At 48.6% G+C, this 11,773-nt stretch overlaps 1 protein-coding gene across 1 annotated transcript in view; it reads right to left on the bottom strand.

The window, feature by feature from the left end:
• Positions 1–11,773, bottom strand: part of NUP188 (nucleoporin 188) — a 31,485-nt gene that overhangs the window by 8,088 nt on the left and 11,624 nt on the right. Inside the window, exons 15-34 of the mRNA XM_070955646.1 lie at positions 11,523–11,649; positions 10,882–11,037; positions 10,237–10,363; positions 10,029–10,116; positions 9,445–9,521; positions 8,557–8,671; positions 8,278–8,398; positions 7,859–7,925; positions 7,458–7,586; positions 6,558–6,688; positions 6,275–6,381; positions 5,526–5,732; positions 4,818–4,987; positions 4,582–4,651; positions 4,292–4,359; positions 3,230–3,425; positions 2,842–2,916; positions 2,085–2,170; positions 1,117–1,262; positions 168–349 (exon numbers count right to left, since the gene is read on the bottom strand). Of these exons, the coding sequence (XP_070811747.1) occupies positions 168–349; positions 1,117–1,262; positions 2,085–2,170; positions 2,842–2,916; positions 3,230–3,425; positions 4,292–4,359; positions 4,582–4,651; positions 4,818–4,987; positions 5,526–5,732; positions 6,275–6,381; positions 6,558–6,688; positions 7,458–7,586; positions 7,859–7,925; positions 8,278–8,398; positions 8,557–8,671; positions 9,445–9,521; positions 10,029–10,116; positions 10,237–10,363; positions 10,882–11,037; positions 11,523–11,649 (2,445 nt within the window). The remainder of the gene's footprint in view (positions 1–167; positions 350–1,116; positions 1,263–2,084; positions 2,171–2,841; positions 2,917–3,229; positions 3,426–4,291; positions 4,360–4,581; positions 4,652–4,817; positions 4,988–5,525; positions 5,733–6,274; positions 6,382–6,557; positions 6,689–7,457; positions 7,587–7,858; positions 7,926–8,277; positions 8,399–8,556; positions 8,672–9,444; positions 9,522–10,028; positions 10,117–10,236; positions 10,364–10,881; positions 11,038–11,522; positions 11,650–11,773) is intronic.

Here is an 11,773-nt window from a genome sequence, read left to right as displayed (position 1 = left end):
CAGAAACTTGGATTCCCATCTAACGAGCGAGCGAAGTGAGGGCCGCCCCACAGCATCCGATGGCTGAAGGGAAGGAGACTGCGATTATCAAATTCCTCCGCTCCCCCAACGATGCTAAAGAGCAACTGGCATCTCTTATCATCTTCTGGTAAGGCGAGGTGACTTGCCCCATCTCGCTGGTCCTTCTGCTTGTGCCGGGAGATGTCGTCCGTCTCCATGCTGTCTTTGTCCTCCAGGGAATCTCCTGAAGTCAAGCAGTGCCGGGTGTGGTCGAAGAGGGCGATGAATTCCTCCTGAAGGGTCTCACACACGCTCAGCACCAGCTGCGAGTACTGAGGGATTTCGCTTGCTGGGAACGGAGAGACAGAGAGAAAGAGAGAGAGAGAGAGAGAGAGAGAACTTTGATGTGAAGCAAGGAAAATTCAGGCCGGAGGGGAGTTTAAAATAGTCACATTAGAAAGGACGACTTATTATTGTTATATAATTATTGTTACGTATGAATTAAAGATAAAGATGGTTTATAACTATAAGTACCTCAATATATTTAACAGAATTATAAATAAGCCAATATAAAGAGCCGAGGTGGCGCAGTGCTTAGAGTGCAGTATTGCAGGAGACTTCAGCTGTCTGCCGGCTGCCTGCAATTTGGCAGATCGAATCTCACCAGGCTCAAGGTGGACTCAGCCTTCCATCCTTCCGAGGTGGGTAAAACAAGGACCCAGATTGTTTGGGGCAAGAGGCTGACTCTGTAAACCACTTAGAGAGGGCTGTAAAAGCACTGTAAAACAGTATGTAAGTCTACATGCTATTGCTTCCTTCCTTCCCTCCCTTTCTTCTTTCTCTCTCTCCCTCCCTTCTTTCTCTCCTTTTTTTCTTTCGTGACTTTTGTAAAAGTTGCCATTGTAACTTTGAATGGTCAGTAAACGAGTTGAGGACTACCTGAATTGGACCCTGACATCCAACTCAGGTACCGTATTTTTCGGAGTATAAAACGCTCCAGACTATAAGTCTAACACCTACCTTTTTGGGGGAGGAAAACAACGACAAAAAACACCTGCCTCTGCCTCCCAGCAATTTGCCTCCTTGCAGCAAGCAGTCTCCCTGTCTCCCACTGACCTTTAGTTTCTTTCATCTGCAGGACGGTGATAAGCGCGGAGAAGACCTTGGCTTTGGTCTTCTCCATCATCTGCTGGTCAGCCTGAAGCACTCCGTCCAGGATCTGCGTCAAGGAGTTGATGATTTCGTCCGCTGAGCCCAACTTGCTGACAGCAGGGAGAAAAAGCGGAAAGGGGGAAGAAAGGCTCTTGAGATATGTTAGAACCTACCAGGTATTTCTGACGGCCTCTGTTGCAGCTTCGGACTTGGGAATCGCTCCGGGAAGTGAGTTTTGGGGGTGGACAATAGCTGGGCCCCATAGAATGGCTCCAAGATAACGCCTAAGCAGAGTTGGTCAAGCCTTACACCCACCTGGCCCAGCACGACAGGAAAGGAGGGTGTATCGATTAGGGATGTACACCTGGTGGGACCATGAAAAAGGGCCTACTCGGTGGTGGCCCCTTTTTCTATGGAAATCATTTCGTCGGAAATACGGTTGCCCCCGCCCTGTTGCTTTTTCCCAAGGCCCTAAAAACATGGTGGTGGTGGCTTTTTCATTTCTCCATCCCCATGGAAATGGAGCTGATCAGGTAGCCAATTTGTGTTGTTTTATTTATTGACAACCTGCCTTTTTTATTATTTTTACAAGGTGGCTAACATATTCAACACACTTTCCTACTCTTATTTACCCCACAACCACCACTCTGGCGGGTGGGTTGGGCTGAGAGAGACGGACTGGCTGATTATATTAATTAAGTAAATACATTCAAGGATTCAATTTCCCAAACTTCCTCCCCAGTAGAACTCTAGAGCAACGACTGGTGGGGTTTTCCCGTTCCTAGCTGGCAAGACATTTGGGTTTTCAGATATTCTCAGTCCTGCTGCAAAGTCTCAGGACCGAATCTGTGATATTCCGTATGCAAAATTAGGTTGTTGTTTTGTTTTGTTTTTCCCCTAGGCAGCTGCATCTTTTCACCAAAAATACTCACCTCCTCCACTGTCGCAGCAGAATTAGCAGGAGGGTGCACAGCATGGATCCTAACTGCAGGCAACACCCGGAAGTGGGAACCAGCAGCTGTGGGAAGATTTCTTTTCAATGAGTGTCTTTTCAATATGAAATTATTATTACTTGTTTTAAAGGTATTGGCCACCCAAGTCCAGGACATCAAACTGAAACAGTCGAGATTTTAAATCAACTAGTAAAGGTGCACGCAAGTTAGAAAGGATTACTGTGATTAGCAAACTTGCATTATAAAATAATAAGAAAGGGGAAAGAATAAAAGATCAAGGTAATTTCTGAAGGGACCACAAAGGTTGTAATTTGGTTGCATCTCAAGGAAGTGGGGGTAACACATTGTGGGGCTGCCCCAGAAAAGGCCCTACAAGGAGGACCCTTTTTAGGCAAAATAACTGGTAATTAAAGCATATTTTTAAACTGAGGGTATTCATTTGCATGTTGTTTTTAATCTCTCTATTCAAGGAACAGAAGAAGGCAGAGCGGGGTCTTCTACTCACTGGGCAGTGAGTTAAGACTCTGAAGCCAAGGGCATAGTTTAAAAAAAAAAAAAACTAGAGGGAAATATTAATATTTTTGCTGACTACTGAGCTAGGCCCTCAGAACTGATGGGCCGAAAAGGGCTAAGCCCTCCAAACAGCCTCTTCTCTGCCATTTCTGCGAGATCACCCACAAGCAAAAATAGGTCTGATGGCTGAACCACGATAGGTTTTTAAAATGCGAATTCTCACCAAAGCCTTGGTCCCACTCAAGACGTCCAGGAACAGCTGCTGAACCTCCATGTCAGTCAAGTTCACGATATCAGCCTGAGAAAAATCAAGCTTGCGATTTAAAACCGGTAAAGCGATGACCTGTTTCTCTTGCCTATAAATCCCAACATTAATGTATAGATATTAATACAAAGAGGTTTCCGTGTGTGCAATAATCACTTAACAACTGTGGCAAGAAAGGCCACAAAATGAGGCAAAATTCACTTAACGAACATCTCCCTGAGCAACAGCAATTTTGGGCTCAATTGACTCAATTGTTAAGCGAGGACTTAATCCTCTTATGAAATTCCTCTTTGGTCCTACACTTCAGCGTTTCAAGACAGGCAGCAAGAGATTCTGTGGCCCTTACGTGGCTGGTGGAAACCACAAGCAGCATTCGCCAAGCTGAGATCAGCATCTGGTACTCGGTCACAGAGGCGCAGCCGCTGCCCTCCGTCTCGGCCACGTGGAAGGCCAGGGACTTTACGTAGCCCGACCAGTAAGCAAAGCGCTTCTCAGCCGAAAACTTCTTGAGTGTGTCCTTCAAGGACTGGTCCAGAGATCCCCTGCAGGCCACAAAAGACACAATTAGAGACACAATTTCCCCTTGAAATATGATCAGGATTACAAGCGGATGGGTTCAAACTCCATTACTGAGAATGGAAAAATAAGGTCCTCGATGCAAATTTGCACAAGGGAGCTTCTAAGGGAGCTCGGATATCAAATATGGTGAAGGTTCTAGCTTGGGTAGCTGAAAAGAGCACTAAAAAATTTAAGTGGAGCATTGCAGGCTAGCTCTGCCCTGGAGAGCAATTGATCAGTGGAATGAATTACCTCCAGAATAGAATAGAATAACAGAGTTGGAAGGGACCTTGGAGGTCTTCTAGTCCAACCCCCTGCTTAGGCAGGAAACCCTACACCACTTCAGAGAAATGGTTATCCAACCTCTTCTTAAAAACTTCCAGTGTTGGAGCATTCACAGCTTCTGGAGGCAAGTTGTTCCACTGATTAATTGTTCTCCCTGTCAGGAAATTTCTCCTGAGTTCTAGGTTGCTTCTCTCTTTGATTAGTTTCCACGCATTGCTTTTTATCCTGCTCTCAGGTGCTTTGGAGAATAGGTGGACCCCCTCTTCTTTGGGGCAGCCCCCCAGATATTGGAACAAAGTTGAAAGAAGTTATGGATGCTCCAACACTGGACATTTTAAAGAAGAAATTGGACAACCATTTGTCTGAAATGCTATATGGTTTCCTGCCTGAACAGAGGATTGGATTAGAAGACCTCCAAGGTCCCTTCCAACTCTGTTATTCTGTTATATAATCTCTGAGAAACAGGTGAGGAACAAGATTCTCAACCCTAACATCTGTAAGGACCACTATACCCTCTTCCTAGGTTGAATTTCTTCTTCACCAAAATTCTCTTAATGCCACTTACTTGACCACGGAATAAATCTCCAGGCAAATTATTTTCATTATCAAGGCACAGGTTTCCAAGACACTCAGCTGCGAACAGAGAAAGGAACACGACAATTATGTTTGTGCCATTTCTGGCAGGCGTACATTAAGCAGAGAGCGGAAACATCCAACCACGCAGGAATTCTTTGCTTTTTCTTTTCTTCTGCACATCCAGGACATTCCCGGCCCAGAGGCAGAGGAAGCCCACAGGTTCAGAGCGACTAAGGGGGCTAAACTCTGTCCCATCCCGTGAAAGTCCCATTTCCTTACCTCAGATGTTTCGGACGGCGGAGGAAGGGTTCCAAACAACGGGTTGGTTAAGTTTCCCCAAAACTTTGGCCTAGAAACACACAAAATGCTGTGGGTTTTTCTCCCCCCCTCTTCCTCTTCTCCTCTGCTATTTTCTCATTATTTTCATTTTTCTGAATTTTATATTTTGCTAAACTAATAAAGCTCGCAGTTTGAAGAGGAGAGAGAGAGAGAGAGAGACACAGTGGTTCGCTCACTTGTTCCGGAGGACTAGCATGGCGCTGTCTCGGCGGTCTTGCCACAGAGCGTGGAGAAAAGCGATGGTGGCTCGTTGCAGAAGGGGCGGGCACCAGTAGCGCTCCTGCTGTTTGGAGTCAATCAGCTCCAGGACCACGTGAAGGCAGCTCCATTCCCCTAAGCTGAACTCCTGGAAGGGGAAGGGGGAGGGGGAGGGAGAACAGATCCAGGTCTCGATTTAGGCCAAAAAAAACTGAATTGATAGCTGACAGTTAAAAACCACCTTGAACCCAGCATGGATTGTTTCAGATTTCAGTCTGGTGATAAGAGAAGAGTTGTGATCATAAATCAAGAACTGTTGTGGCCCACCAGTAGCCAGCAGAGCTGGTGGCAGACTCAGACAGTGAAGAGATTGGGAAGGAACATGGGCCAGTCCTGGAGTCTGGGGAAGGCTCTGATAAGGGCTCTGCGTCGGAGGCAGAGAGGGGGCCAGGGCCATCTGACAGTTGTCAGCTGCCTTCGGAGTCAGACATCAGTGGGGCAGATGAACAGCTGGAGCCTGGGCACATGTGCAGAGCTGCCAGGAGAAGGGAACAGCTAAAGAACAAGGGTCAACTCAGGAGTAAAGCCACAGGTTGACGGTGAATGCCCCCCCCCCAGGAAAAAGGAGCGAAAGGGGAGTGGAATTAGGGGACGTCCTCTACCAAAAGGTCTGTAACGAGCGTTACCTTGCAGCCCTCGCCCCCATCTTTCACTTCCAGGTTAAGAAACAATTCGATCAGGCCGGGCTGGGTTTCCACGGCCACCGTGAGGAAGTCAAGGATCATGACTTTAATGCGCATGTCCTCAATTCTGCTCTGCAGGCGGGTCAGGAAGGCATCGCGGATGGCAGAGGCGTCGCTGCCGAGGCAGGCGTAGACAGACATGGGAGCCACCTAAGGTGGGGGAAGAGGAGGAAAGATGAGGAAGGAAGGGCATAGATGCCATGCACCAGGTGCCCCCATAGCACAGGAAGGGCGCACTGCCCCGTGTGGTTTATTACAGGGTTCATGGTAACACAATGTGTTTCTCAACGAATGTACAATGTGTGGACTTCAACCTGACCATCATCTCAATTGGGCTTGAGATGCAAAGAATCAGGACTATTCGTTAAGTTCCGGTTAAGAACCCAAAGGTGCTTTTTCCAAAAGGCAACTGGGGTTTCTTGGGGCTTTTTTCCCCCTTGAAAAAAATCCGTATTTTTACCATATTTTTCAGAGTATAAGACGCAGCTTAGTTTTTGGGGAGGAAAAATAGGGGGGGTAAAAACCTGCCTACCAGGTATTCATCTGGCTAGCATTCTTAGCCTGGTCAGCTTCAGGACATTTGTTTGCTGGTTTTTATCCCCTGCTTGAGGGTATCTGTAACTTGGCTGGGCCGGGTTCAAGAAGCAAGGCAAGCAATGAACGGTGTCAGAAGAAGAAAAAGGACCACTTACCGTTGCCAGCCGCTTCAGGAGCTGGATGGCTAGCCGTGGCAAGGCTGGGTCGTGTTTATGATAGATGTACTTGGCTAAGACAGCAATCAGATTGTTCCGATGGGCCCCTGGGTTTGGGAAGGAGGGCAGAGAATCAAGAGAGTAAAGTCACATGTAAAGAAAGTATTGATCAATAGGCAATTGAGTTTCTGCACAGGATAAGCAGGATCTGAAAACTTTTGCTCGGTCAGCTGAAAATTAATGCAGAAGATAAAGCCTCAAAGGGCAGCAGGAAAGGACCTACCATGCTGAGTCAGGGCGTGCTCCAGAGGTGACACGACGCTGGAGGGCGGCTTCAACCGGATGACGTTGTTGGTGACGGAGAACGCCAGTTTCACCGTCTGGATCAGGAGCTGGCCCTGAGATTCCCCATCACTGGGTTGCCAAGAAGAAGAACCACGTTAAAAAAACGTCCTATTTCTGCTCAGAATTGCACCAGCAGCCGAAGGACAGGAAAGGCAGGGTGTTATGTCCCTCCTCACTCAGAACCACCCACAGGGTTGCATGGCACTCTTGGACCCCTCAGGCCAAGTCACAGAATGTAGACTCATAGGGTTGGAAGGGACCTTGGAGATCCCCTAGTCCAGGTGTCAGCAATCTGCGGCTCTTTGGGCCTTCTGCTGTGGCTCCATCGGGTGATCCCACCACTGGCTGGCCCTAATGACCGGCTGGGTAGGCGTGGCTATGGATGGGTCATGTGACTGGTGGGAATGAGTGACGTCGAGTTGGCCACGCCCACCCAGGTTTTGTGGCTCCCGGTGTTTTCTTTTCTGTGGGAAACGGGTCCAAATGGCTCTTGGAGTGTTTAAGGTTGCAGACCCCTGCCCTAGTCTAACCCTTTGCTCAAGCGGGAGACCCTGTATCATTCTGGACAAAGGTATCGGTCTCTTCTTGAAAACCTCCAGTGATGGAGCACCCACAACGTCTTGTGGCAAGCCGTTCCACTGATTAATTGTGGAATTAATCGAATTCTCCTGAATTCTAGGTTGGATCTCTCTCGGCTAAGATCCCATCTGTTACTGAGCCTGCCCTCAGGTGCTTTGGAGAATAGATGGGCCCCTTCTTCGGCAACATCGAGAATCTAAGAATGAACGCCCCTTGGCAATGCCAAGAGTGCCCAAACTAAGAAAATGCAGGCACTCACCTGCAGGACTGGCTGGCCATCACCATATCGATGGTGTCCACCCCAATGCCCATGATGCTGATGACCGCCTGGCCTGCTTCTGTATTGGCCAGGCTGAAGATGCAAAGGGCCTGGAGGCTGGGGGCACTGCTGAAAGGGGAAAAAAAAGAGAGAGAGAAAGCTCAACTTTCTATGGGAAAAACGTCTGGATGAGCTTCAACCACACACCAGGGATCCAAAGAGGCTTGTTTCACTCCAGTCCACCAGGAGGACTAGAAGCTTTACCATCAAGGTAAGAATGGAGGGTGAGTTTAATTTTCAGGCAGCAGGAAGAAGGAATAGAGCTGCAGACAGAGTGGGTGAAGGAGGATAAGGGCCTGATATCCAGGATATAAGGTTGCTGGGGAAAAACCCCACCTCACCTGCTACGAGGATCCATTTCAGGGCACAGGTTCAAGATTGCATGGATCAGCTGAAGGATAAGATATCCTGAAACAAGGGAAAAGATGCACCGTTTTTCAGAAGGGAGTTAGAAGGGAACGAGCTCAGCTCTCCTCCCAAGGACCGCTTCTCAACCTTAGCCGCTCTTAAGAGGTGTGGACTTCAACTCCCAGGGTTCCGGCTGAGGAATTCTGGGAGTTGAAGTCCACACCTCTTAAGAGCGGCTAAGGTTGAGAAATACCATCCTTGGATGATCTGGAAAACTTTGCAGAGTTTTCTGCCCTCGAGACCCTCACAAGGAAACCTACGTTAATACCAAGGAAGGGTCCCGAAAAAAATGACAGGCTAAATTTCAGTCCTTTTTGGGGGCGGGGGTGGGGGAGAAGAAAGTCCTGCTTACCTATTTTTTCTCTCACTCCATGGGAGTTATAGCGCCACTTGTGGTAATTTGGTAGCATCTCCTTCAGGACAAACACGATGCACGGCACCAGGCCCTGGCTCTGGGTGCTGCCCAGCTGCCCCTGACGAAAAAACAGCCAGAAGGAGAGTTAAACGGGACGTTCCACCACTCAATCACCCAGACAAAAATTAAGAAGCAGAAACGCCAAGTCTTTCTGGCAGCACAGCACCAAAAGGGATGAGAGGCTGCCTCTCTCTCTCTCTCTCTCTTGGCACATACCCGGACTAGTGTCATGACTAAATTCAGGAAGGAGATGGTCACACCGTATTCGCCTTGAGGCTGCTCAATGCCCATCAGCAGATTCCCGTAGCCTCCAGCGTTCATTCCCTCTGCACTGGGGAGGAAGAGAGAGAGACCCCAACAGTCAGCAGGCTGGGAAACACAGTAGCATCAGTGCCAGAAGGGAATTGTGGGAGGGGGGGGGTTGATCTCTTTTTATATACAAGTGGCAAAGTATATTGTGAACATTAGGGCCAGCCTGCTAACTGTTAGGGCCATGATGGCGAACTTATAACATGCGTGCCACAGGTGGCATGCAGAGCCCTCTCCGCGGGCACACCAGCCGTCGCCCCAGCCCAGCTCCACCATGCATGCACACATGCCTCCCGCCAGCCAGCTGCTCTTCAGGTCTCTGCCGCACATGCATGGGGACGGGGCCTTGACCGATCTCTACATTTTCCCCACCAGCGTGCCCTAGTTTTCTCCTGCATTCCTGCCACCTGTGCCTTCCCTGATCTCCGCAGGCTCCGCAGGTGCCTCTCCGTGGCAGGAATCCAGGTGAAAGCCTGGGCAGGTGCAGGGGGGAGGAAACTGCGAGATTGCAAGTGCCCCCCTTGCACCCCGTTTTGGGCCTGAAAAACCTCCTGCACCAACCTGGAAGCCAAAACAGGAGCCGGGGCACATGCACGGGGAAGGCACATGTGTAGGGAATGCACACGCATGCACAGGGGGCGCTCGCATTGCATTTTGGGGATTGGGGCACGTGCATGTGTATTCACGCGTGCGTGTGCTTTTGGCACTGGGTGCCAAAAAGGTTCGCCATCACTGTCTTAGGGTCTCTCTCTCTCTTTCTCTTGTAAGTGGAGAACTATCTGTATAGCAAATTACCTGATCATGTGACTCATATTAGAAACCGGATTTGCCACAAAAGGTAAAAAGCCTGTATGATGAAGATCAGTCCAGACCTGGGGAGAAAGGTCAGAGATGTTCCTTCGTTCATTATTTGTAAAATTTATTGGCCGCCCATCTTAACCATAGGGTAACTCTGGGCGGCTTAGTTACATATGCAGTTAAAAACATAAAAAGACATTAAAACCAAGGAGATGTGGGGAGGGCGGGAGCATAGGGAGGGGAGGTGGGATCTGTTATTACTCAATCAAACCCCTCCATTGAGCTGTTTCCCCCACAGCCGACTGGCACAGGCAGGTCTTTAGGCCCTTATGAAAGGATAGGAAAGGGCCAACCTCACATCGGGGGAGGCGAGATGTTCCAGAGGGCAGGAGCCACAGCAGAGCAGGCCCTCCTTCTGGACCCCACCGGCCAGAATAATCAAGCTGATGGGACCCTCCGCCTGCCTCTTCTGCTGGCACGAGTGGGACAGGGCCAATCCCAGTGGGGTGAGACGGTCCCTCAAGTATCTTTGCATCAGCCAAGTGACACCAACCGAACAGAAATGACCGAGGGTCTCTTACCTTGGCAGGCATCCGGGAAGCCAGGACCGTTAAGCATTTGACGCAAGAGGCGATAATGTCGACCGGGGGAGAAATCACAGTGGTTAACCTGCAAAAAGAAAAGAGCAAAAGAGCTGAAGGTGAAATCGTCTTGCCTCAAGAGAACCTCAGATGGAGTCCCAGGGCTCCGTCGGAAGGCAGAGGTCCCCGTGGACACTCAAGAGCTCACCTGTGTAGCAGCATGTAGATCCGGGAGGTGATGGGCAGGAGGCAATCGGCAATTGACACATCGGTGCTGATGACTTTGTGAACCAGATCGATGATGGGCTTAACCCTCTGGCAATGCTGGATGACATCTGAGAAAGAGAAGAGTTCAAGGTAGACGCGGCTCTTTTCTGCCATGAACCCAGGCCCCTCAAAAACAAAATGGCAAAACCCAAAAGAAGTAAAAAAAAAAAAAAAACCAAGGACCTACATACTACACATGGACAGTGTGGGTTTAATGGAAGTGTTTTAAAATACTTCCACTAAACCAAGATGTCATACAGTTATCTTATAAACAGAATGGAGTAATTCTCAGCTGTTCTAATAAAATATGTATGTTTAGGACTGATTGTATCTGGTAATAACTACTTGGGCCTAGGTTACAACAGAAGGTAGCAGCGATCATCAAAACTTAAAATTTTGGTCGTAAGTACCTTTTCAGGGTTCATCAAAAGTTAGAATGCAATCAGAAGGAAGGACTCCCAATATGCCTTTTCCCCTCTCCCTGTTATAATAGTTGGACAGCCTCCCATTTGGGGGTCTTTTATCTTCCAACCAAACATGCTGCCCGCAAGGTCAGGAACAGCTCCTCTAAGTCTCGGAAACTCACCAGCTGTTGACACCACATGCAACAGCATCTCAATTTCGCAGGTGAAGAGCGTCCAGCTGCTGTAAGAATACTCCCAGCGTACCAAATAGGCCCGGTCGTCCAGCATCACCTGCCCAACCGTCCCTTGAGGGATCCGAAGGTTGGTTTGACCCATCCCTGAAAGGGGAAAAAGAAAACAGAATAAAACTTGTTTTGAACAAAGAGGATCTCTCGACAAAATGGGGTCCTTAACAAGACTGGGAAGCCTGTCAGTGGGATAAGAGAGGTCCAGATAGTTTTGGAACAGCTCGTTCGGTCGAACAGTAGAAGGTGGATGTTAGCAATGATAGAAGAGAATGTTTGTAGCTCGGGATTGAACTGTGGGGGGCTTTGGTGCTCTCTGATCTTGGATGGTTTCCTTGCAGACATTTCTTTACCAAGCTAGGTAACATCATCAGTGCTAGAAGGGAGTGGGGTTTGCTCTTTTTTTTTAAATAAGCATTAGACAAACCCCACTCCCTTCTAGCACTGATGATGTTACCTAGCTTGGTAAAGAAATGTCTGCAAGAAAACCACCAAGCTCAGAGAGCACCAAAGACCCACGAATATAAGCAAGCACGTGTGTTTGAAGGGAGGGCAGAGGGTCCCAAAACATCTCTTACCAAGGGGGTACAGCAATTTGGGCGTCTGCCTCCTCCAGAGGGTCCCGTCTTCATGAGGGAAGACATCTGGTGGTTTGTGCTTATAAAGCTCAATATAGAATGACATCTTGTCCAAAAATGTGTAAACCTTTAGGGGGGGGGAGGGAAGAGAGAGGGAAGATGTGCTCATGAAGAGAAGCAGGTAGAAAGGAACTTTGGGAAAACACGTCATTAAAAGGGAGGCTGCAGAAAAAATTGATCAAGCATGACGA

This window comes from Pituophis catenifer, unplaced genomic scaffold, assembly GCF_029215685.1.
Source record: "Pituophis catenifer annectens isolate HBS135680 unplaced genomic scaffold, rPitCat1.0.hap2 SCAF_17, whole genome shotgun sequence".
Classification (NCBI taxonomy): domain Eukaryota; kingdom Metazoa; phylum Chordata; class Lepidosauria; order Squamata; family Colubridae; genus Pituophis; species Pituophis catenifer.
The sequence above is the reverse complement of the archived record's forward strand: the minus strand, read 5'-3'. Positions and strand labels throughout refer to the sequence as shown.